Source organism: Charadrius vociferus, unplaced genomic scaffold (genome assembly GCF_000708025.1).
Source record: "Charadrius vociferus isolate BGI_N301 unplaced genomic scaffold, ASM70802v2 scaffold608, whole genome shotgun sequence".
NCBI lineage: Eukaryota > Metazoa > Chordata > Aves > Charadriiformes > Charadriidae > Charadrius > Charadrius vociferus.
The window spans coordinates 22,753-50,160 of NW_009649605.1; the positions used below are offsets into that span (position 1 = coordinate 22,753).

The 27,408-nt window shown below is 38.2% G+C and overlaps 1 protein-coding gene across 1 annotated transcript in view; it reads right to left on the reverse strand.

Moving 5' to 3' along the window:
• Positions 1-5,823: 5,823 nt before the first annotated feature.
• The window catches only part of LOC104291264 (sodium channel protein type 5 subunit alpha-like), a 46,428-nt gene continuing 24,843 nt past the window's right edge, over positions 5,824-27,408 (reverse strand). The window contains exons 13-24 of the mRNA XM_009890474.1: positions 26,868-27,320; positions 22,853-22,964; positions 22,088-22,242; positions 18,590-18,803; positions 18,239-18,248; positions 16,898-16,970; positions 13,616-13,870; positions 12,638-12,691; positions 11,536-11,677; positions 9,387-9,487; positions 8,341-8,605; positions 5,824-6,971 (exon numbers count right to left, since the gene is read on the reverse strand). Of these exons, the coding sequence (XP_009888776.1) occupies positions 5,824-6,971; positions 8,341-8,605; positions 9,387-9,487; positions 11,536-11,677; positions 12,638-12,691; positions 13,616-13,870; positions 16,898-16,970; positions 18,239-18,248; positions 18,590-18,803; positions 22,088-22,242; positions 22,853-22,964; positions 26,868-27,320 (2,982 nt within the window). The remainder of the gene's footprint in view (positions 6,972-8,340; positions 8,606-9,386; positions 9,488-11,535; positions 11,678-12,637; positions 12,692-13,615; positions 13,871-16,897; positions 16,971-18,238; positions 18,249-18,589; positions 18,804-22,087; positions 22,243-22,852; positions 22,965-26,867; positions 27,321-27,408) is intronic.

Genomic DNA, 27,408 nt, shown 5'->3' on the forward strand with positions numbered 1-27,408 from the left:
TGTTACAGTGCCTCAACACCATCAGACTGAAAAATTTCTTCTTAATATCTAATCTAAATCTCCCCTTTTACAGTTTGAAGCTATTACCACTTCGCTTATCACTAAATGCCCTTGTAAAAAGTCCCTCTCTAGCCTTCTTTGTAGGCCCCATTCACACGCTTGAAGGCCACGATAAGGTCTCTCCAGAGTCTTCTCCAGGCTGAACAACCCCAACTCTCTCAGCCTGTCTTCATAGGAGAGGTGCTCCAGCCCTCAGATCATCTTTGTGGCTCTCCTCTGGACCTGCTCCAACAAGTCCATGTCCTTCTTATGTTGAGGGCACCAGAGCTGGAAGCAATATTCCACGTAGGGTCTCACCAGAGCAGAGTAGAGGGGCAGAATCACCTCCCTTGACCTGCTGCCTGCGCTGCTTTTGATGCAGCCCAGGATATGGTTGGCTTTCTGGGCTGCACGCACACTTCTGGTTCATGCTGATCTCTTCATCAACCAACACCCCCAAGTCCTCCTCCTCTGGGCTGCTTTCAATCCATTCTCCACCCAGCCTGCATTTATGCCCCAACCCAGGTGCAGGGCTTTGCACCTGGCCTTGTTGAACTTCACGAGTTTTGCACAGGCCCACCTCTCCAGCTTATCCAGGTCCCGCTGGATGGAATTCCTCCCGTCCAGCATGTTGAACTCTCCACACAGCTTGGTGTTGTTGGCAAACTTGCTGAGAATGCACTCCATCCCAATATCCGTGTCGCCAACAAAGATGTTAAACAGCACTGGTCCCAGTACTGACCCCTGAGAAACACCACTTGCCACTGCTTGCCACTTGGACATGGAGCCGTTGATCACAACTCTTTGAGTGCAACTGACCAGCCAGTTCCTTATCCACCAAGTGGTCCATCCATCAAATCTGTGTCTCTCCAATTTAGAGACCAGGATGTCGTGCAGGATATTTGTTGCTTTCCCCTTATCCACCAACGCTGTAATGTCATTGTAGAAGGCCACCAAATTTGTCAGGCACAATTTGCCTTTGGTGAAGCCCTGTTGACTGTCACCAATCACCTCCGTATTTTCCATGTGCCTTAGAAGAGTTTCCAGGAGGATCTGCTCCACGATCTTGCTGGGCACAGAGGTGAGACTGACCAGCCTGTAGTTCCCCAGGTCTTCTTTTTCACCTGTTTTAAAAATGGGGGGGTTCTGCCCTTTTTAAAAGGGGGACACAATTTCTAGGGATGTTGTTGAGAAGCAGGGGGAAGCAGCAGTTGGAAGCATTTTGGTGAATTTCTGTGTGCAGACATCAAAGAATCTGTTACACAAACACGAATTTTTGGCTGCAGCAGTTACAAGCTTCACTAGTAGCAGCAGCAAACAACATATCAAGTGAAGAACAGAAGGATGACTTTCTATTTGCCTCATTATGTGTGTGTTATTACTCCAGCCATAGCCACACAGAAAAATAGACAATTGAAGTAGTGGTATGACATCTTTGCTGATGAATTCTGTAGAGAATACTAACAGTGGTAACATAGTAGAATCACTATTAAAATATTGTCTCCAGTTCTACTCTTCATTTCAAGAAGGGTATAAATACATAAAGGAAAATTTACTGAAGAGTTGATCTTTCTAGTGACTATTTGAACTTATCTTTGGGGACAAATTCTACCCAGTGTTCAGGCAGCAAGGTAGGGTGGCTGCTGTGTTAAGTCTAACCTGTGAATCTCTAACTTTGAATGCTCCTGCATAAGCCCATCTTCCCTGGAACCTGCAGAGAAGAGGAAAGTGCATTGCCCTCAATCTGCCCAGAATCTAGCAGCTCTGCATTAAGGTAATGTCTATTATCAAAATCAGCTTGGCCTGTCTTGCCTTAGCTCCATGGAACCACCAAGTAGATCACTGCAATGGATTTGCCCAAACAGCTATATTTTCCTGAGGAGTTGCCAAAACACCTCTATGGCTTTTTCAAAAGTCTCTGTAGATCAATAAAATCACTTACTGAGTTGATACCTTCACATATTTTCTCTGGAACTGGCAAAGCAAAGAGCCTGAAGTTGTGCCACCACATTCGGCTCTGAAACCACTCAATATCTTTATCCAAATATTTATAATGGATGGGAGTACTGAAGAAACTCTCAGAAAGAAATCTGACATGATGTTGTAGAAGTTACAGAGGACTCATCATTTTTTGCCCAGGGGTGGATAGATAAGAAATCATTTGTTAATTTGCAATAATTTGTCAGTCTATTGTACAGAGAGACCAGAAGCTCGTACCCAAAATAATACTGACTGGTATAGACTCAGACTCCCAGATAATACAAATGGCTGTTGATTAATGTGGGTAAATCCTGTTTAGCCATAATATTTAAATTTGAAAATGATGTGGCTACTGCCATGGCATCACAGCGTAATTTAGATTGGATTGGATCTCTGAAGTTCAACTAATCCAACTCAAGGCAGATCCACCTTCAAAGGTAGGTTCAACCTTGAAGCTAGATCAGGCTGGTCAGTGTCTTGTCCAGTCAAGTTCTGAATTTCTCCAATGCCACAACATCTCTTCGTGATTTGTTCCAAAGTTTGTCCACCCTCACTGTGGATTTTTTTCCTAATGTCTAATCAGAATTTTCCTTGTTGGAACCTGTGCCTGTTGACTCCTATCTGTTTTGGTTCTCACTTCTCTACAACCACCCACTGAGTAGTTGAAGTCAAATTAAGATCCACACTTTCATCTTCACAAGAACAAACCGGTCTTTCATCATTTCCTTGTATGTCACGTGCTCCAGCATTTTGGTTGCCCTCCACCAGACTTGGTCCAACATGTTCACTGTTTTGAGGAGCCCAAAACCAGATGATACTCCAGTTGCATTAATTTGCAACAGATGTGGAATTTGATTCTTAATCATTTATGACTATCACTTAGTGGTAGAGCTCTGGAAAGCTGTGGTTGAATTACTAAAACCTCAGATAAACTGGGATACTATGTGCCTGTTTAAACCAAAACTTAGACTATTTTGTATTTCCTGCTATATTTCTGTATCATTCTTGCTGTTGATGAAATGCAAGGTGGGCAATGACATTTTTATAATGCTACTAAAAAATATTAATACCTATGAATTTGTGAATTCAGCAACTGTTCAGCTACTAAAACAGAAAAGAGTTATCCAAACCTAGTGGCTGGCATAGAGTTAATTTTATTCATAGCAGCTAGTATGGGGCTATATTTTGGACTTGTGCTGAAAACAGTGTTGGCAACCCAGTCACTGCTGAGCAGTGCTTACACACAGTCAGTGCCTTTTCTGCTTCTCACACCACCCCACCAGCAAGTGCGCTGGGGGCGGGCGAGAAGTTGGGAGGGGACACAGCCGGCACAGCTGAGCCCAACTGACCAAAGGGACATCCCACACCATATGGTGTCTTGCCTCAGCATATAAAGCTGGGGGAAGAAGGTGGAAGTGGGGGAGCGTTCGGAGTGATGGCGTTTGTCTTCCCAGGTCACTGTTACGCGTGGTGGAGCCCTGCTTTCCTGGAGGCAGCTGAACACCCGCCTGCCGATGGGAAGCAGCGAATGAATTCCTTGTTTTGCTTTGCTTGTGTGCGTGGTTTTTGTTTTACTTATTAAACTGTTTTTATCTCAACCCATGAGTTTTCTCACTTTTGCTCTTCCCATTCTCCCCCATCCCAACTTCAGGGAGAGACTGGCTGTGTGGTGCTTAGTTGCCGGCTGGGGTCAAACCATGACACTAACAAACATTTCTTGCTACAGAGCTATAGAGATATATTTGAAACCACCCCCTGGATGATCCAAGCACACAGGAGAATGGTGTTTTGTTTCCAGGAGGTAGTACTTCACAACCGTTAAGGTCTGTCAATCTGTCATATGTAAAAACCAGAACAGTCAGCGAACACTTACTGAGAACTGCAGCCAGCTCGAGAGCCCAGGACAGGAAAAAGAGAATTATGACATTATTTTCTATAGCTATTTACAATTCATTTAATACTTCCATGTTGAAGTGTAGGAGTTCGACATTTGTTTCACTCGACTGGTTATATTCTAAAATGTAGTCAATGCTGCCATCTAATGGTATCTGATGGATGAACAAAAGCTGTCAGATCATAGAATCATAGAATCGTCTAGGTTGGAAGGGACCTTTAAGATCATCAAGTCCAACCATCAACCTAACACTGCCAAAACCACCACTAAGCCATGTCCCTCAGCACCACGTCATTCCAGCTCACACCGAACAGAATAAATTGTTTCACCTCAGAAGCATCACTATGCACTGCAGGCACAAAGGCAATCCACACTGGGTAGGAGCAGGTCTCAGGCAGACCCACCAAGTCTCTCCGCATCCCACTGCCCCGTGCTGGTGACAGTGCAAATTTCTGAGTTACCCTAAGAGGTCTGCGGACATTCTTTGTCAACTTTTTTTCTGAACAGAAACTGGTTCTGGAATTAATAAAGCCAGTTCAAACCATACTGTATCTGAACTCTTTTAACTCTTAGCTTTCCTGTGCCTGTATTTGTCCTACAAATAGCTTAGATTTGGCTGTATCTGTCATATTTAAAGAGTATTAAACAAAGGAAATGACAGTAAAAATTGAGTATTTACTTTATTGTTCCTGCTATTCTTGGCCTGAAAATGCTAAATCTTTTCTAATTCCCTGTTAAAAGTAAAACATTTTCAATTTTCTTGTGTTAATAGCTATTTTGGGGAAATATATTACTGTAGTCCTGCCCCTCTAATACCAAATTATGTCCCGTAATAAACTGAAACCGAAGATGCCTCCCCAAAACCAGACAAAAATGCGTTAAGCATCTGAACTCTTTATTGAAGAATCTAAAATAGCCCTATTTCATTAGTAGTTCTGAGGCCACTGTGACACTTCACCTGACCAACATAAATTGCAAGAAACCCGTAAAAGCAATATTAATACACATTGTTCACACATGGTTGGGTTTTTTTTTTAGAGCCAATGAAATAAATACTTCCTCTAACTTTAATAAATGTGGTCTCATACAATATACCACAAACTCGTTTTCCGGTTACTAAGTAATACTTTCTATAACATTTTGATGAATTACAATGATAAAATTTTATATATGATAATTCTTAAAATTTTCTGCAAACAATACCTCTTGCATAACATCCTTTGATTTTGTTAACCATTATTATCACAATTTTCATACACTGAAGGATACAAAGAACAAATTATATATAGCTTTCAAGCACAGACACCTGAAGATGCCACGTGAAATTCATTTAGTTGCACATGTAAACACACCTCAAAATTCTTCAACGTAAACAAATCCATCCAAAGGCACTAGGAAGAAGGTGGATCCAAACAACATAGAAATTAGTGGCTGATTATACTAAAGTGTCTTCAGTGAGGTCTTTCACAGAAAATGCAGTTATTTTTTAATTTTGCTACAATAACCAATTTTTCCAACCAGGCTTTATCTCTAAAGAGATCTACATTGTTGTACAGACTTTTGTGCTTATAGATCATATTACAGCTCCAGCTGATCTTTTACCGATTTCTTCTGTAAACATGGAAATATGAAGTAATACAAAAAATTACAGTTGTAAAAATTAACTCGCCTACTCCAGAAGCTGAGGAAAAAGAAAAATCTGTGGTTTGATTTTGCTCTAATATTTATGACACAGTTGTTCAAATCTTAATTGTTTAAAGAGCATTTGCAAAAGACTGAACTATCACAATACTGAAAGACTTCAATCATTATTCTAAATTTACAGTATTATGCTCCAGAATCAACCTATTTTCTCCACCTGGAAACAACTGATAGCAGTTTAATCAAAAATGCTGCAGCCTGGGGCAACCTTATGTGTCCACATTATCGCTATCTGTTTCAGCAATACCATCATAAAATAAAGGGAGAGATATGGAAGACGTAGTCCGTGATTTATCTAGCTTCCTACCATTATTTTCATTAAGCATTGATGCAATAAGACTTTCCTTCTCATGTGTTTCCTCAAAGATAGCACTGTTAGAATGTTTATGACGGTACAAGAAAGATTTATTTTTAAAAGAACGCTGCATCAAATACCTCCTGAAGGCCCTCTGAATAACAAGAGCCGATACCTCCTCTTGTTTTCTTTTAAGGGTAGTAGTAATTGGCTTGTAAGAAACTTTAGATGGATTGGCAGCCATAAATTTTTCTTCTATTTGTAATTCAAGACCATCCAAATTTCCATATTTGCCCAAGACCCTTTTAGTGAAAGCAAGCAAGATATCCAAGCAGTGGATCTTATCTCCACTAACTATAGGGAGGTCCATGGATATGAGCTGAATTTTATTAGGCTTTGGAATGCGTAAGGGTTCTGCCAGAGCATCTGCAAAGTCTGAAAGAGCAGAATATTCAATAAACTGTGTTGCCTGAGGATCAAATATTCCCCAGGTCTCGTAAAACATGTCAAAGTCATCCTCACAAAGAGGATCTGTGCTTTCTTCAGTGGCAACACTGAAGTTCTCTAAAATGACAGCTATGTACATATTTACAACAATGAGAAACGATACAATGACATAGCTTACAAAAAATAAAATACCAACCTCCTTATTTGTGCAATTTTTTTTCTGTTCGCTTGTTAAATTTAAGTTGGGAGCACATGAAACAGGTGTTTTTAACAGAGGGACCAAAAGACCATCCCAGCCAGCTGATGTTGTAATTTGGAAAAGACAGAGCATGCTACTATCAAAAGTTTGAAAGTTGAAAAGGTTATCTATCCCACCCTCCCAGCCAAGACAGGCAAAGTTTGTCATGCCCACAATGGCATAAATGAACATGACCAGAAAAAGCAAAAGACCAATGTTGAACAGTGCAGGAAGAGACATCAGTAATGCAAAAAGAAGAGTTCGAATTCCTCTAGCTTTTCGAATTAACCTCAGGATTCGGCCAATTCGTGCCAACCGAAAAATTCTCAGAAGTGTAGGAGACAAAAAAGTTCGGAAGCCTTCAGAAAGTCCAATACCTTTGAAATGAAAAAGAGCACAAAATGTTGTCAAGCCATATCAGTGAAATTCCCTATTTATGTCTATTTTGTTATACTCTATGCTTCAGGTGTTAAAAGTAACATTGATCACATTACATCATTTTCAACAAAAACATTATCATCACTTATGCAATTGCTTACAAAAGAGCTGGAGAAAAGAAAGAGAAATTGTAATACCTTTAAATATTAAAGAGGTATCAAGATTATGGATAAGTGGTAAACTGCATTCTCTCAGATTTCACTAATTCAGGGGATGAAATTACACATTTCTCCAGTACTTAAAAAATCCTTTTAAATCCGTTCAGCTCCTGTGCTGGAAGCTATGGGCCTTGTCACCTAGCTGCTGTCTGATTCCCGCTTCATCTACAGGCCTAAGCCACGTGCTAAACGTGAGACTTTCATTAATGCGTGGTACTTGAATGAGATCAGAGAAGAGCAAGAAAAAAACATAGGAAAACTATCTTTCGTTATTCGTCCTTCATCACACCTTGTTCTATGATCCTGTTATCAGCATAACAAGTACCTTCAGCCATAGGTTAGGAATGTAAACGATTACAAACAGGAGACTTAACAAGTCAGCATTTTTCTGGGTTGCACGGGTTAGCAAAGGGGTACTGTGCTTAGGCATGAAGCAGAGAACTAAGATCAGTTTTTCTTTCCTGTCCTTTATTCTATGACATAACCTGAGCCTGAGTGGCAAGCAAGCACAGACCAAATAAATTGTACAATAAACTAAAGCTATATATGACCCTTTGGAGAGGAAACAAAAAGCGTTTGTCTTATTTGAAAAGCAATACAAAACCAAGCCAGTTTTAATAAGACTTTTCACAGTCACAAATAATGGCCCAGATTTAGAATGGTGCTGAGCAATTAAATTTTCCTGAACTTTCGATATCAGCCCTCAGGATCTACCTTCTTAAAAGGAAGTCCTGGAAAACAAGATAAATCTTTCTCGGTTTTCATACAAATGTATTTTTCACCTAAATTTACTTTTACTGTGAAACAACAGTTAATGTGATTACATGTAAGTCAAAACCATAAAACCATTAAAGACAACAGTTCAAGTACAATAACTTAGAAGAGATGTTACTGCATTGTTAATTACTCAATAAAACTCATACTTTAAAAAAAAACCCTTAAAATTTACCTCTTAGTAGTCTGCAAAAATATAAGGAAAAACAAAAATATATCCTTTTAGAAGGGATCACTCAGCATATAGTTTGAAAAAATACAATGGATCAGGAATTATTTTTTTTTTATGAGATATATGTAAGTGGTTACTTCATACTGAAATTTGGCTTAGTATTGGTAAGACACTTTACCTGATCTAATAATAAGTGATACTTACTAACTAGTGAAAGGACCACAACAGCTAAATCAAAAATGTTCCAGCCACTGGTGAAGAAGTAATGTCTCAGGGCTAGTATTTTTATGACACATTCCCCAGTAAATACAGCCACAAAAAAATAGTTGATTTTATTGAGAACTTCCTTGATGTTGTCCTGGTTACTTTCTGCCATCATAATGACCATATTTAGACAGATGAAAGTCAGAACGGTGATGTCAAATGCTTTGTGCGATACTATATCAAACAGTAACCCTTGGAACATATTCTGTGGAGAGAACAAGAACTGCTTAATACTACTTCTAAGACCAAGGTTACATTCAAATATTAATTAGTAGTTTGTGCTTAGAAAGAGAATTTAAGAGAATATAAATTTAACAAAAAGCTAGGAGAAGCATAGTTATGTGATTTCTTTAGACCTTCAAAGAAAACACTCAGTTCTTGGCTATGTGTTTTCAGGTTATCATGCAACCACATTTTCTTAGCAAAAAAATTATACAGCAGGAAAACATTGAGAGTACATTTTGATTGCTCTTTTAATAGAAATACTTATTGAAGCAGACATTTTAGGATAACCAATTCTAATTAAAATATCATAAGCAAGAAAAACTCTGAATAGTTACTATGTGAAGCCAGACCTGGAATTCAGTTTAAGAAATGATAAGAAATCAAGCAGAAGATTATTTAAGAGTAAATAACAGCCATAGGGTATGTACTACTCACTATTCATTCTCACCTGCAATAATCTAATCTAGTTGCAGAAGAAATATCATGCAACTTAAGCAACCACGATCATGTCACGAATAGCAAATACTTAATATGAACCTTTATAAATAGGTTGTACCTTTGAATAGGTGATAATAGGCTGTAAATTTCCTTAATTAATACCCATGAAGAAGACTGCATTAGATAGAATTAAGAAAAAGAGAGCAAAATAGAAAAACTGTATTGAATGAAGAAGATGATGGGCTGTAATGTAAAGTTTATTTCCAGATGCCTGGCTACATCTTTTATGATCTTCTATCATATTCTGCTTAAGATGGTCTCACCAATGGTCTTGGGGTGGGTTTTTGAGGCTTCTTGGATCCCAGTTTTTTTAGGGCATTATAGTACTTTTTCTGTTCCTCGGTCAAAAAGAGATCTTTTCCACCTAAGTAAAAGGAAAGAATACTGTTGTTCAGCTGAAGTTTAGGCAGTCATCTGAATAAACATGAGAAAGTTTGTTAAAAAAAAAAGTAAGTTATAGCTGTCGTGAGTCAGGATCTAAGAGAGCACATAGACAAAATATGTCTTCACCATTTTTCCTTTTCCCCTTGTTCTTTGAAGAGATGTAATGCAAAAAGCTGATCAGGGTTTGATCATGCAAGTTTGGCCTAGGCATTGTTCCTGAGTCAGTTTCCTAAACTGCGAGAGACTTACTGAAGTTTTACAAATCTATTTTGTATTTTTAAAATGACATAAGACTCATCAACAAGCAATATACTTTGCATTTATATTTTGGGGAAAGGTTTGAACCGAAGCATATTGCAAGTAAATGAAGGATTATGAATAAGCACTTTGGGACCAAGTTATATGGGAGATTCCTGGTACTGAATTTCTGGTACTCATCTTAGTATCACCTACAGCACCTGTATTACTTAGCAATCACTTCAAACCGAGTATACACAAGAAGCCAATCATCATAAAAGCACTGAATGATTAGCATTTTGTAAAACAAACATGTAACAATGTTCAGTAGGGCATCTGCACTTTGAATCACTCTTGCAAGACCTCTGAAAATTCAGTTTAACTTCACTATATGTAACCTCAATGAAAATCCACAAGAAGCAGCAAAGTAATGAAAAAGAAAAAAAAATGCACACAGAGCAGGTACTGAGAAAAGAAAAAAGAGTCACATCCACATGAACTTCTAGTAAGTGTTCAGGCTTATGAGCTACTTAACTGGCATTGTTTCTGTTTGTTGTGATTATTGTAACTGGGGCTCTTTTATAAAGGAGATTAAGTACATCTCCAAAGCAGAACAAAAGAATTCCGCTCTCCTGTAACAAAGTCTATATAAGTTTTTTTTGGCCTCTCTTTTCTAAAACTACTCTAAGAGTCAATCAGAAGACCAGTATTGTCTCAACATTGTCATCAGTGACTAGACCCCAAAACCTGGACTAACATCTTGACATGAGTTTGCCGTGGCTCGCTGATCTGGCTGTTATCAGATGTGGAAACCTTGGAGAAGGGACTGAGGTACGAACAGTGTCATTACCATGGTATGAAGGTACAACCAGTGTCGTTACCTGGTACGAGTTTATTTTAGTGAAGCAGCAAAGCGAAGAAAACAGCATAACTGCTGTCAAGGAAGATGGATCACACTTGCTGTGCGAGCACCGACAAGGAAATCTTGAACCTCAGTCGAACTTTCCTCATTATAATGTCATTTTAATATAAAAGCACTCCTCCTGGTAAGAAGGTACCTGCCTCCAAAGCTGACCACACCTCAGACACTCCTCTCTCTGGGCATGCGTGGAAGCCTTACTCCAGAGAGGAGGAGATTGGCACATTTCCACAAGACAGAGGTGGAGCGGAGGTGGGTCCAAGGAGGAGCAAGGTGTGCTACCTAGCATAAAAGATGGTTCCTTAGTAACTGAATTTTGAAGATCTTCCCCACCAAGAGAACACGACGATCGAAGACGCAGCAGCGCAACGCCTTCTGGATTTGGGACGATAGTGATGCCTGTGGACCCGTGGTGGTAGCTATTATCCTCTTTCCCCCCCTTTTTTACCTCATCTTTCCTATTCTTCCTTTCTATCACATGCCGCTTCATGGGCAGAACCATTAAAGTAATTGTGTGTTGAAAGCATAACTCCCTGAGCTTGATGCTGTTTCTTTTTGCACTTCAGGATCGCAGCTGAACCGAACTATCATGCATCCACTGAGGAGTGGACCGTGACAACTACCCATGCTTTCCTCCTCGTCCTCCTACTTAGAACAAATTAAGGACTTGGCAAGAAAAGAGTATTTACAGGTAAATTACTAAAAGCTTTGAGGAAAAAGGGACTCCTGTTTTCAAAACTTGGTATCTAAATATTATTTTTAATTTCTCCAGTCAAATAGTTATCTGAAAATGTTAGGCATCTAGCTGTCAGACTAGCATTCACTTAATCAAATTGGGATCACCAGAGACCCTGAATTAGCTCATGTAGTACTTATCTTTTTTCTTTGTTGGTTAAAATTGCTGATAACCACTCCAATGAAAAGGTTCAGCATGAAGAAAGATCCAAAAATAATGAAAATCACAAAATACGTATACATGGCTAAGAATGCTTCAAACTTTGGCTGTTCATCTATCTGTTAAAAAAAATCAAAACAGAAAAACAATATTGGTAAAAACCACATAATTGCAGCTTCATAATTTCCAATTTATAATAACAAATCTTTTTATTGTCAGGAAGGATAAATTATTTCTACATATTTAAACTTCTATTTAGATGTACAACTAGAACAACTGTTTTTGTCTTGTTACTGTTTGTAAAGATAATTACAAACAAAGAAATATAGGCAAATCCAACTCTAGCAAGTTCTTAAGTAATATATAATCAGTTCCAATCAGAAGTGATACTGCGAATGCCTAGATTAGAAAAACAGCTCAGACTAAACATCACGGTGAACAGCCATCCCCTTGAATGTTATCCCAGACAAGAAGCAGTTTTAAAAACCCAGCTCACCATGAACAGCCCTACAAGGAATAATCTAGTTAATTAGCAGCTCTTTCAATACATTCAAGAGTACAGTGCCTGAATGAATAAGAAAAATGCAAGTTAAATTAAACATAGAAAAGTTGAAACAGACAGTACTAGTGAGAGAGTGAGAAACAACATATGGAAATGGGGAAGAAATAGTAAGGACGTCAGATATGGTGAAGAGAACCTCCAGAAATAACTGCTAAAGGTACACGCTGTTTTAATGCTACTGTACACATTTAAAAAAAGAGATTTGCTTCAGAGGCACAGTCCCTCCAAGACCTTCTGAGATCTGTTCCCAAAACAGACTTGTCCAAAACTTGCAACATTTTGCCTTTGCGTTCTTGGTACAGTAAGTTTTTGTGTGGTGTCACTCTATTTTGACCAGTTATCTTTTGTCTAAGTTCCAGATATTTGGTACTCCAAGGATTATTGTTTGACTGCGTAGTTTGAAGCATTCATCCGCTTGTATTTCTGATTTGTTATTGCGAACAATGCTGAAAAGTTAATAGTATGAATAGAAAAGGAAAGAAGGGAAAAGAACTAAAATTGTATTTTAGTGACATACCTTACGTGAATCCACTGCTGCATACATAATATCCATCCAACCTTTAAAAGTTGCCTGAAAAAAAATGCATTATTAAGGTTATTAGCACTATAAAAAAAAAATAAATAGGTAGAACTAATATAAATGTGTTAAGAGTTGTGGAAAAGTGAGCAGTGCGCTATAAAAAATGTGCATCACTTCCAAAGATCTCCTTGGAAGTATGATTCACTGGAGTTTAGTAAACAGAAAAAAAAAAGCATTTCCTGAAAAGAAAAAAAAATTACCATGAATCCCATGAAATGTGTTTTAATGTTAACTCATTTAATTGAAACTTTTGTAAATTAAATTCACTGCTTTTTGAAAAAGCAGGAGAGGTTTCAGCTTAACTAGCAAATTTATTCTAAAACAATAAAAACAAATTCTAATAAAGCAGCAGACGATTCCTTCCTGCAATTTTTAGCAACTCTTTAGAATCGTAGAACACTTTGGAGGATACAGGTCAAAGAACTTCATGTAGAAAAGATACGGGGGTAACAGCCACATTTAAAAATGCCTTCCTCTCCTTTCCTGTGGCACTAGAGAGGTCAATAAATCAGTGTCCCAATACTCCCTGGCTTATACAATAAAAGAAAACATGGAAATATAAATAAACTGCATCACACTTTTTCTTTCTCATCCATTCTGAACTAATTCTTATTAAAGAATATGAGAATAACTTTAAATCCAGTAACATGCACACTATTTCAGGCTTAGTATGTTAAAATCAACACAAAATTGAAAAGCCACGAAACACAGTGCTTGTTTTTAACACAAGGTTTCATATGCTAAAGTGTTCTTTAGGAGGAACTGAACAGCTTATAGATGAGAAATATATTTATGGAAGCTAAAATATCCCCAATTTCAGTGAGATAAACAGAAGCGTAGTGGTGTCCCATGGTTGGGCTGCTCAACACATTTCCTCAAAGAAAGCAAAACTGAGCATGTTTTCATAGAACTTACCACTTGGAGAAGAGCCAAGTATCCCATCCCAACATTGTCAAAGTTTACATCACTATTTGTCCATGTTCCATTATGGACAGCACAATCAGTTATGTTATTAATTCGACTGGTATTTCCTTTATCAAGTTTGCATTTCCAAAATTTTTTTCCCAGTAATTTTACTCCTACAATGTTAAATAGGAGCCAGAAGACAATGCAGACGAGCAAAACGTTCAAGATTGAGGGGATTGCTCCCAAGAGTGCATTCACAACAACCTTAAATAAATAAAATTAATGAAAAGAATGAATTATTCACATTCAATAGAACACCTTCCCAGAAAACCACTTATTTTTCCTTCTTCTGTATCTATTGCAGATTCCCAACCAGATAAAAACTAGTAGATGACAAATTTAAAGCCAGCTTTCAGCTCAATTTAAGCTTGTGTTAACACGTAATTCTGTGGTTATCTATCTTGGCTTTTTGAGGAAGGAAGTAAAACAGATGGCAATCAAAACTATCCTTGGGTAAAAGAAATGCGTAAAATAAGATTATGAATCTGTAGTAGCTATGGGATCTAAAACTTAGGTATGGGGTACAGGTTTTATGATCTGCCTTTACTACAATATCATAAATATCCCTCTCTTTTATCTTGGAGGGGGTTTGTAAGAGTGGTCTCCATAACAAAATGGTCTCCATAACAAAATGAACCTCACCCAATAACCACTGGCAACTGACTGCACACAGTATGTAAAGTAGAGAAGTTTGGCTTCCAGAAGACTGACTTGTTGTGGTCAGCAATCTCCCTTCATTTAGGCATGCTTGAGGACAAGGTGAATGTAAATCCTTGATGAGCAGTAAGCCTCTTCCAGAAATGGTACCAGTGAAAATAGGATTCCAGCTTTTGGTGTCTGTGCTGGTGACGTCAGGGGACCTGACGCAACCAGTGATGAGAACTGGATTCACAAATCCAGCACATTGATGCTGACAGGCAGGACCATGCTTCTCACCAGTGGGAATTTGAGGACTATTATCTATTTCTTTTCACCATTTTTTGCCATTCTCTGGTAGGGCATAGTAAAATCTCTCTGGAAATGTTTCATTGCTATCATTATTAGAAAATTCTGCACCTTTTATCCTGGCCTTGGATAACATCCGTGTACTGGAAACACACAGAATAAAGCATGTTGGAAGGGACCAGCTGTTCCAACATAGACCAAGTTGGTTGGTATCTTGTGCAGTCAAGTTCTGAATTTTTCCAAAGGTGGAGATTCAACAACCTCTCTGGACAACCTATTGCAATGCTATATACCCACCCTGTCATCTTTTTTCCCAGGTAGCTAACTGGAATATCCCTCACCGCCAACTCATTCTCTCTCATTTTCTCACTGTGGGCCTACCAGAAAACAGTAGTTCCATTTCTTGCATAACCTCCCACTGAGTAGATAAATACAATTGGATGCCTTATCTAATTAGATTCGTCAGATTCTCCCTTTAACCTTCTCTTCTCCAGACAGAACAAGTTCTGTTCTCTCAGTTTCTCCACTCCAGTCTCCTGACCATCTTGTTGGCACTTTGCCAGACGCTCTCCAGTATGTTAATATCTTTCTTACATTGGGGATCCCCAAACTGGACACAACACTCCAGATTCAGTCTCAAAGGTACCAAAATCAGAAGAGTGAATTGCCTCAATGTGCTGACCAGACTCATGCTAATATGGCCCAATATGTGGTAGATCTTCTTTGTTGCTCTGCTGACTTGTGTTTAACATGCTGTCCACTCCATGTCCTTTTCTGCAAAGCTGCTCATTTCTCGGTGTGCCACAGTTAACATGTGGTTATTTTGGCTCAGGTGCAAGAGTTTGTATTTGCTTTTGCTGAGCCTCCTGAGGCTTCTGCAGTCCATACCTCCAGTCTGTCAAGCTCTCATTGCAGAGCAGCTTTGCCACCAGTGTATTAACTGTTATTCCCCAGTTTTGTATCATCTGTGAACTTGCTGAGGACAATTTCTACCATCCAGGTTGTTAATTAAGTCATTAAGCAGTATAGGTCCCAGGACTGACCTCTGAGCCACTAGTAACCAGTTGCCAGTTGAACTTCATCCTGATGATCTCTGCACGTTGAACCTGGCAGTTTAACCAATTTTCTGCCTAGCTTATAGCTCACCTAACCAGACCACGGTATGGCTCATCCCTCCGTCAGCCATCTCATCATAGAAGACAATCAGGTTTGACAGGCAAGAATTGCCCTTCCTAAATTCACGCTGGCTGTTTCTAACTGATTCCTTCTTGTCCTTCACGGCTTCCAGGAGGATTTAGTCCATACCCATCCTGGGTCTGAAGTTAGTGTCTCGTCACATTCTGTGATCTAACACAGGTCAGATGATGTGCATGATACAACTTTTTGTTTCCCCCCTTTAAAGATTACAGGTAGTTCACTCAGTGCAGCTTTTGAAATTGAGTTAGAAGAAACTCCTCTCCTATTAAGAAAATCCAACCCTGTTTAAGTTTGAAAGGATTGTTATCTTTCAGATTCACGCTGGAGAACCTGAAATGTGGCACATGAGCCTGTCTAGATAACTGCCAAGATGAGCTGATATAAGCACAGCAGCCTAAAGGACGGGAATTACGAAAAGGAGTTACAAAAAGTGAATAGCTTCCACTGAAGCAATGAATTAATGAATCCGTTTTTCAGGTCCCAATTTCTTGTCTCAGGCAATAAGAAAAAATTAAGAAAGGAACTGTGGTCACTACACTTGTTACACCATGGAAAATGATAAACTACAACTTCCACAGTACAGATTTCTTCCTCACTCAACTGTTTGTTTTCTGTAATAACTATATATATAGCTTCTTTTCTATTGACAAGTAATTACAAATGGTTCCTATTTTTTTCAAGCATATTCATTCTTTTTCAGAAGAATTTGCCAAATACATGAGATGAAATTTTTCCATGTCTAAGACCAAAGGATGTGTTTCAGAAAAGTACAAGTCAAAAAAAATTCTTGTTTAGTTTGTTCTGCAAATTGCACTGAACATGGAAACATGTTCCAGTGTTCACATTACCATATGTAATAATTCCTTGTGGCAGCACATTATAATTTAATTTCCTTATTTCATTCGTACTTATAAATTTCTGTGAAAATGTTAGGTACGATTTCCAAACAACAACCATAAGATGTAAGCAGGCAATCTGAACCATTTTCATGCCATCTAGTACCAAAACAGAGATTCGAGTTGTAATTTTCAGAAAAAAATTCAAATGCAGCTATTACAAAATATGCTCACGCACCCCCAACACCCTTACCTTTATCCCTTCAAATCTTGACAAAGCACGCAGAGGCCTCAGTGCTCTAAGAGTCCTGAGAGATTTTAGGGCACTCCCAGAGGAACAAAGTGATGATGTGGCTTCAGAAACAGGATTTAGTCCCCAGGAAACAAATGACAGCTGTGTTCATTAATTGAAACTGAGATTACTAAATGGTATACAAAAATGTATTTTATTTGTGTCACTAGACAATCATAGACTGAATGTTACAGTAAGTAAAATGCAGAAAATACATATTCAAATTTATCGTAATATAATTTTACTTCACTCTTTCCCTAATATTTTTCAAATAATGGAATTCTTTCCTTCTAATTTGAAACGCTTTTTTGCTTTTTTTCTGCCCCCAAAAGTTCACATAATATTTTATAATGGTTGTATAACAACTAAATTCATAACTATGGCAATTTCATACACTACAAGACCAGAAAGAATTATTCAAATAAATTATCCCCATTTTCTGCACAGTTATTCTCAGAAGTGTCTACAGTAATTTCTTATCATAACTTAAGACAGTGATGTGGAAACAAAAATTATTTTAAAAAATATATCCAATTTTCATTTTAAATTTTTGTAAGAGAGAAAATGAACTGAAAACATCAGAAAATTATTTCAATAACTGTGGTTTTTTCCACTGTTCATGATGTGCTTCTTCCTTGTCATTTGAATTTGTTGTCTTACTGTCTAACCATTGGATATTTTCATGTTTTTCCTCTGTTTTGGACAGCAGTGCTATTAGTATTACAGAACTGTAATTGCTAAAGTTATGCTATACATTCTTTGTAAATAGTCATAATATTAGATTTTTCTGTTGAAATTTCCTAATACTTCACAATTTTCAGTGCTAACAGTTCAGAGGCTCCCAAACAGCTACTTTGATGTTACTGGAAGCCAAATGTTTAGATGTCCTTATTTTAAAATATTTCACTTCAGCATCTTCCCGGCGTATTGTTGACAATCAAAAATATTTCATTCTTCTATGGCAAGATTATATTATTTAATTTTGTCTGAATGCAGAATAAACACGTATATATTGAACACTGCACCTCCTCCATCTCACTATTGATGATTTGGACGGGGCTCTGAGCAACCTGGTCTAGTTGAAGATGTCCCTGCTCATTGCAGGAGGGTTGGACAAGGTGATCTTTAAAGGTCACTTCCAACCCAAACCATTCTATGATTCTATGATTTCAGCATTTCTCTTTATAGCTATATAAAGGACTGATACGATTTCTTTGGTTGCAATGCAAAACACATTTTCCTATGTCTTTAACTCTGGTAAATGATTTTTTCCAACAATGCTTTTCAACTCCCTTTACCAACTAAATTTCTTCTCCTTTAAGGAAGCAACTCCACTTTTTTTTCTGTTTCTAAATGCTGGAGCGGCCAGCAGCTTCACATTTTTCTATCATCTTCATTAACTTATTTTAGTTTTATTTCTGATTGCTAATTACACTCACTCTCTACACTTAAAAAGTTTTTTATAACCAACATGGTCCTCAATGACAATGACACTTAGTCACATTTTCTTAAGCAACTTCTGATTTCTACCTACAATTTCCATTTAAAATTGTCCCTTTTCATTGCAATTCTTTTCTGCTTTTGGAAACTGTCTTATACACTTGTGTTTAATCATTATCAGATTTTACATGTAATTCTCTACATTGAAAATACCAAAATTCAGTATGTAAGACAAGCTGAATGTAATACTTACACATACAATGATGAAGTCAAGCCAACACCAGGCATTTGTGAAATAACTGTGCAAACCATAAGCTACCCATTTCAGAATCATCTCCATAAAAAAGACGTAGGTAAATATTTTATCAGCATACTCTAGGAGCATTTTCACATTTTTTCTCTCATTCAGGTGAATATCTTCAAATGCCTGGAATTTCAGAATTCAGTTTTAAAACAGTTCAGTAGTTTTACGGAAAATTATTTTAAAATTGCACAAGATACACAGTTTTGCGTATTATATTTCATATTACATTATGAGCAACCACCACTTAGTTTCATACCTAAAAGTAAAAAACTAAATTGTAATATAAGTACAGTCTTATTTTCAGGTTGGTTGAAAAATCCCATACTTTCAGTTGTTTACACTCAACACTTCTTCAAAAAATATCTGATGAGGATCAATTATGGTTAGCAAAAACCTTGGCTATCCAAGTTAATGGATAATTTTGGAGGTGTTGGTCTAAAATTCTTCATAATAAAGCTCGAATTAAACACATTAATCACTATCATTCAGGCCTAGACCTTCCAAAGGAGTCATCTTTAGTCAGCCTGCAGAATTGGAATATAGATATGAAAAAAACATGACAAATGCCTTATCTGGAACTGTTCATTCCTGGAGTTTCACATTTTTTTGCCTAAACCCTGACATTACTTTAATGTCAGTAAAGTTTTAGGACAATCTTGTATGATTGCTGTAGTTTACGTCATTGTTCACTTGCGTTCAATATATTTGCCGCCTTGCTAATTTATTGTCAGGTTTTGATAAATCTACTCCCAATTCCTTTCAACATCTGTATTATTTCCTCACCAACCCTCTGGCAATCTCTATTCTTCCTTTCATTCATTTCTCCCCTACCTTAGAGCTCCATCTCCACTTCATCTCTCTTTTGCTGACATTTCTGATGATCTATCCATCCACTTTTGCCACCACTATTTTCCCCTTAGAAATCCATGTCTGTCATTACTTTTACTTAAATTTTTTCTTACTTATGTAGATATATCAGAAACCACCCTGTACCACACCCTTTCCCACACCCTATATTCCTAGATATAAATTACTCAATCTCCTCTTGTCTCCTTGTCTTTAACTCTGTCTCAAGAGCTCAGTGTGTCTCTAGAGCACATCAGAGCATTTAACAATTTCCCCTTCTCTTCTCCTCATTCAAATCTGTGTTTCCTTCTCTGACATTGCCTCTGCAGCTGCTAACTTTCTGCTTATTTCTTGCCATGAGAAGTTGAAATGTGAAGTTTAAGAGACTGTCGTCTCAAGAGGAATACACCATCTCACACCCTGGGAACATCATAACACAACATCTTTATTTTATAGAAGAGCAAATGAAGTGTAGAGAGATCAGTTCATTTCCCCAAAGTCACACGGCTGTAGTCTGTGACAAAGATCAGGAACCAAACAGAAGATGTCAAAGTTTTAACCCATATCCAGTTTCAACCTCTTCACTTAACAGCTCCTTACCTGACTGTTAAATCTCTTATTCTGCTATTATTTTTCAATAAGTTCATTAACAGCCAACACCCTCTAAGGAAATACCAGGCTCTGTTATACGAGAGACTGACCCAGATGGTCCACACACCTTTGGTTCAGGGGTAGCAAAGACACCTCAATGGTTTTGCAAGGGTTAGCTCAGCTACAGCGGGAATTAACAGTTGCAGGTTATCACCAGTCACATTACAGCATTAAATGTTTCTTGCAGAAACACCTGAGTGCCTCTGCTATGTGTCTCCAGTGCTCTGGAAGAAGATAATTGTTTAGGTATTATAGCAGACCTGATTTGCTCCCCTGTATTTACGACACGCTAAATCCAATCTAAAAGGGGGAGCAGGAGCATAACCAGGTGTTTAGATCAAGTGAGACCTGAAACAATAAACTCATGTAAAATCATTCCTGTGTTTCTGTTTTATATTCCCACTGAAAAAACACAGGGCAGAGATGCTTCTATGTGTAGTTATCAACAATCCGGTAAAATTTATGCACTCCTGTGCAGTGTAAGAAAACAGCAACACTGCTTCTGGAGCTAAACAGTCTTTGAAGCAGTGGCCATTCAGCTGTGCTACAATTAGGAGAAATGTCTACAGACCGGACCTGTCACTGCGTCCACAGGACTAGTAATCTGGTGTGGGTAATTCAGAACTCCTGCCATTCATGTACATAGATCTATTTACCATTTCCTACCTTTTTTTCTGAGCAAGTTCAATGATTAGCGGTCTTTTTCACTGTTTAACCTTGGCTACCTTGATTTGCGTCCACTAGTCAAATCACCCATTCCTTATCATCAATCCTCTTCCAAACTTCTAATTACTAACTCTTGCTTTGCTCTGAGCACTGTGCACTCACCACGTAGTTTTCTATGCATTCTTTCTATGCTCACCATCTCACTTAGTTTACTTTCAAGCCATGGACATGCCTGATGGTATGGTATCTCTTCATTCTAGCTGGTTCAGGAACTTCTATATCAGCAACCAACTTTATAAACACACAGAAAATGGACAAGTCCCTTTTTGCCAGAGAACAACAGTATCTTGGAAATGTGAAAGTCCTTAACACCACAATACAACTCTAAAAAAAGAAATCATTATTGTTTTGTTATTTTGCATCTGAATAGTAACTAGTTTTGTGTTCAACTTAGCCAGATCTTACAGTGCATTAAATAATAACTCAGTTTCTTTCATTACTTCAGTTTGGTTCCATGTGAGTACAGAGGAGCCCTCATGGGAATCCCAGGGAGTTCCCATGGAGATTTTGCCATGGAAATTTTAAAGCAGACAGTTCACATCTATGGTTCAGTGTAAAACCTAAACTTAATGCACACAGAACAGATTTCATCTGGAAAACTCTGACATCTACCATACACCATATCATAGAATGGTTTGTAGATCACTTTCACACTAGTTGGTTATGTTCCTTCTGCATTATATAATGTTTTATTTAACAAATTACCTTCAGGAGACTTAGTGAGTATGTAGAAATGGATATAAACAGAGCAGCAATGAAACATGAAGTCACCTACCAGTTTACAATCATCTTCATTTTTAGATTCTGATCATCTTAATGTTTGGATGGTTTTAAATCTAAATTTTTACTGAGCAGTTAGTCTGCTTTATAAATTTAGAAGTACTTTTATTTTTTTAAGCTTTCCTAAGTAATTTTAGACTCTCATTTAGCCCTCTAATTAAGCACAAAAGTGTGTGAATAACTTCATGAAGAACTATGAAGAAGACTATGATTCCATATATTTAAATATCTTATCCAAGTGGGGAAGAGCCTTGTAGCTTTCAAGGGATATGTTTCTTATATTCTTGTCTCTCCCTGGGGAGAGTAATGTGAGAGTAGAAGAATTAAATTCAATATAATAATATGATTCGTTTCCTTTACTGACAACCATCAATTCAAAATTTGAGAAAATAAATTAAATTTACCAGTGCTGCGCTGCTCAATATTATCATAAAAATTATAAAATTTTCAAACCAGCTATGTTTAACAATTTTGTAGCAGGTTTTTCTAAATTTCCACCAAGTACTGCCTGGAAACTTAGTGACATCCCGTGTGCAACACGGGAAACATTCAATACAACCTGAAAAGAGAAAGAACAGCATATTAGCTCCATGGAGATGTGGAATCTAAAAAGTGTAAGACATCTTAAAATGAGCTTCTACAGACTATAAAACAATGTGCAGTTTTACATATGCGGTGATGCTACGGCTGAAATGCTATAAAGCTAAAGAAAAGACAAAATTCGTAGGCCAAAATCTCTTTTAATAGAGTAACTCATACATGGGAAAAGCAGAGAAGCTTTTGTGTCCGCAAGTCTGATGTGCCCTACAGTCAGATGCCTCAATATAAGACTAAATCACACTCCAAAGATGGCATTTTCCTACCTAAACACAGGGGTTTAGAACCATTTTCAGCCTCTTCGGATATCCTACAGTTTCTGTGACAGTTCTGCCAGCTTCATGCAGCTGTCTTGCGTACTCTCAGGCATCTCATATGGTACTAAGTGCCTGTGTTCAGGCATCCCAACCCTGCTCCAGTTCTGTGCTGGCTTCAGGTATATTTATTTGACTTTTTACATTTATAAATGAGTGTTTCAGGTGAACAGTTTCTGCCAATTTGGAAACTTTCCACCCAGGTATCTTTGAGTACTGGTTCGTTTGATGTCACTGCAATACAGAAAAGATTCTTACTTTCTGCAAAACAGTCCTTAGGTAGGTGTGACTTTTCAGCCTGGGAAAACGTCTCCAGAAGAATAACTGGATCCACAGTGCTGGCTTCGGAATAGCTACTAAGATCACATTTCTGCACAGGAGAAGGGGAAAGAAAAGAATTTATTTGCTTTTCATTAATAAGGTTACCAGATTTAAAATAAATGAAACTTATCATCCCCCCCCCCCTGCCCCCCCCCCCAAAAAAAAAAATAAAACGGCACGGTATAAATTATCTTAATGTTGCGGAACTCCCAAAAAAAAAAAAAACAAACACAAATAATAGGAAAGGAAAGGCTAATCCCTATTCTTTGTTGCCACAGCTTTAATTTAATGTTTCTTGGTTTATTCTAGTCGTCTGCATTGGACTTGCAGGAAGGAAAATGTTTAGAAGAGATTACATTATGCTAGAACTTTACTTTAGAGAAAACTCTGATTTCTTCATGCCAACCCAATTCTCTTTTCATTTTCAGAGATACAAATCCCATCTCAAAAGGCTTGAAGATGGGAAGGCCTAGCAGGAAAGAAATGTACGTATGTAGTTATTGGTAGGTAACCTACACACCCTTAAAACTAAAGACAATAAGGAAAACAAGCATAAACAAAAACTAATCAAGCAATCTCTCAGCCATAAAGTGTCAGTGCCCTGTATGACATGGAAAGAGAATGCATGAGGATAGGGATAAGAATGAGAAACCAGAAGAAGGGACAACTGCCTTTGTTGACAGCCATGCTGCTCTACACTAATTTAAGGCCCCAGGGAATCTTCAACACAGACAAAAATGCAATTATTTAAGTTCATGGGCATTTTAATATTTTTAATACTTTTTTTTATATGAATATAATTAAATAGTGTATAACAAACAAAACTTCTGGCAACTTTATCTAAAACCAGAAAATGCTGAAGTGGTTTGACTTTTGGAGCTTGTAATCCAGAAAGCTGCTGAAGTTCCCTTTAATTTTCTGGGTGACTGGAGGCAAGACATGATTCTTCACCATTTTTTGATATGGAACTGTACTGTATTAGAATAAGCTGTCTCTAGACAAGAAAAAGTATAGTTGTTTTGGGAACCATTTCTAGGCAACAAATTTTTGCATCCAAGGATGACAGCAAACAATTATCTATAAAAATGAATAGTATGTATCAGATGTGTTTGAAGTATCTTGATGAATTTCTGTTTACTTATTTTGTACAAAATAATATATTCGGTTACACTGTTAGCCATGGCTGTTTATGAGAGACAAACTGAAGGCAGTAGCTTAAAGGAGAGGAGTGGATGGACACAAGTCCACGCTCGGGGCAGCAGGTGAACCCCTTCCTTGCCCACTCTGCCTTCCCAGGTGCCTCTGTACAACAGGTACAAAGCTCTGGATGTGGAAGGTCAGTCAATGGATGATGATGTGGAGGACGGTCCATCTTCACCAGAGGTGCTGCCAAGGTCAGAAAGGCCCACCCCCTGTATCATGACCACCTCCACGAGGAAGAAAAGGTGGGTTATAGTTGTAGGCGACTCCCTTCTGAGGGGAACAGAGGTCCAGTATGCCAGCCAGACTCTCCTTTTAGGGAAGTCTGCTGCCTCCCTGGGGCCCAGGGTAAGGACAGCACTAGGAAACTTCCCGTCCTGGTACAGCCCTCAGACTATTACCCATTGCTGTTCTTCCACGTGAATAGCGATGAAGCCTCAACGTGTAGCCCAAAGGGGATCAAAAGAGACTTCAGGGCCTTGGGACGGTCAGTAAGGGAATCTGGAGCGCAGGTTATTTTTTCCACTCTCCTTCCAGTTGTGGAAGGGACATTGGAAAAACTAGATGAGCCCACTATTAATACGTGGCTCTGTGGCTGGCAACACCAACACAATTTTGGGTTTTTCGATAATGGGGTGGCCTACATGGCACCAGGCTTGCTGGCATCATGTGGGATTCACCTTTCTGAAACGGGGAAGAGGATCTTCGCTCACAAGCTAGCAGGACCCATTGACAGAGCTTTAAACTAGGCTTGAGGGGGCAATATCAGGCTTGCCCATTACAAGCTGTGGGATGACACGCCAAAGTTAGAGGGATGGGGTGCTAGCAAGGGCCTGCTGCCTGTTACCCTGAGATGTGCTGGCTACACTGCAACACACTTGAAGTCTTACAGAGATAAGCCAGGAGCTCCTTGAGGTAATGGGAGCCAACAGGGAAACACCAGTGAAATATCTCAAAGGAATCATTCAAGGTCAGATCGGACCAGGCTCTGAGCAACCTGATCTAGCTGAAGATGTCGCTGCTTATGGCAGGGGGGTTTGGACTTAAAGGTCCCTTCCAACCCAAACTATTCTATGATTCTATTGTATGAAACTTCCAAGCTTTAAACTATTATCACCTCTAGAAAGATGTATCATCTTCACTGGGATTATACTTTCTTGTCCTGTCATTTATGAATGTGACAATTATCACCTCTAACATATTCCACAAGATGATAAAACTTATAATTACCTCTTTTTGCTCTTTCTTTTGCTGTGTTTCTGAAAAACCACTTATAGTTTCTGAAGTCCCAGAAATCTGACTGAAGCTGCTTGAACTCCGGCACTGCTCTCTATGTCTTAATCTGCTTCCCTGCATGAAATAATGCAAAACAGTTGATTTTCCACATTTTTCTTCCTGACAGTCATTCCTAAAAGTCAAAATTCTTTAACAGAATCTAAAGCATCCACAAAATTCAGCATGTTTGCCTTTTTACAGGTAATTATATTATATCCCAAAAAGGCATGTAAATGGTTTCTTCCTCAATTTCAAATACTGTGGTCTTGTGGTTATACTGTGGAAACGTACCATTCCTCAAGATCTACATTTAGCTCAACTCATGCTTACAGTTGCCGACAGAAGAGCTCAGTGATCCCAATCAACTTTTCGTCCTTTTGCAACTACAAGTTCAAAGCAATACCAGATTCCACTGCAGCAGGGAAAGAATTTCTGGCACCAAATGCTTATGGACAACGTATTTCAAATAGCGGCAGATGATTCTAAGGTAATCAGCAATTTCTGTTTCTTTGAGAACTTGTCCAAAGATATTCCACTGACGATGCCTCCTCTTGAGACCTAAACCAGAAAATGGATCCTACCAGTCCACCTAGACACCTAGTATCTATCCAAAAATAGCACCCACTTTTGATATTTCTGTTGTGGCATAACATATGTGGAATCTTGAGATCCAGGTATCTAAATGGAGTAATCTAATTGTGGCTGATACCTAGCATCGCCTGAGGTGTTTCTACATACTCCTATCCTCTAGATGCCAAAAAGAGTTCCTATAGCTCCTGTGTTTTATTGGTTAGTTCCACGTGGATGTGACAGACACCTGACATATCTCAGATATCCCTAAATGCCTATATATAAGCAATTGAATTGCACTGTTATTGACTATCACGGCAGTATAAATGCTTCACTCACATGCAGAAATCTGTATTTAGGTATCTGTACTGAGGTGCCTAAGACTTGAGCTTAATCCTGCCCACAAAACAGACAGATATAAAGGGGAATCCAAAGTATCCAAGACATGAATAGAGAATTAAAGAAACATTAAGAATTTTTTTTTTTAAAGTGAAGCTTTTATTTGCATCCCCTTTGGATTCCATGCAATTGAGAAGCAATATATAAGCAACACAAGAGGCCTTCCTTCCAAAAAATTCCAGGTGCTATCTGTAAGGCAAAGGAGACAAAAAGAAAGAACGTCTCTCTTGATCAAACTTCATTTAATAATTGACAGCAATAAATGGAAACAAAATAGACAGAAGCAGAATTATAGCTATCAATGAGGAGTATGATGAAAAAGTGGATACTCAACCTCCCTTACTGAATGACTAAGACTGTTTGGTAGCTCTTGCATTTTGAAGGTACTAGGAGAACAACAAAAGTAAAATGCAGAAATGACAGAAGGGATAACATGTACTGTTGAGTCTTTGAGATTATATTTACAGATGCAAGTTACAATAATTTCTCAAACAATTATCCTCCTTACCTGTTTTCTGTATTCTATTTCTGTGCATACACTGTCCTCATCGTCACCTTCATTGGTGGAAGTCTCAGCTTCTGCAATGGGAACACAGGTACTACGACTGGTTAAAAATTCTTCATATTTCCTTGTTATTGAGGAACTCTCTTCAGTATTGTGATACCCAATGTCAAAGCAATCATTGTCTATATCTTTTCTGACATCTGTCATGGCATAGTTATTTTCCTCTATGTCCTTGGTAGAAATTTTCACCAAAGTCTTCCTTTTGGCTGATGTTTTGAGGTTTCGTTTCATTATTTTGCCACAACGATCCCAAACTCTGCCTTTCACAGACTGCAGGCCCTTGTGAATCCGTGCAATGGCAATTTGACATTTAGTCATTTGTCCAGTGTCCTCTTGTCCCATTGAAGAGTCAGTACTGAACGAACTCAGCAGCAAGGCAATGAATAGGTTGAGCACCTTAAAATAGTTAAAGTAAGTTGGAGACACTACTATTAACAGAAAATACCCTCCTTAGATAAAAAAAACCTCACTTTCATCAACCACT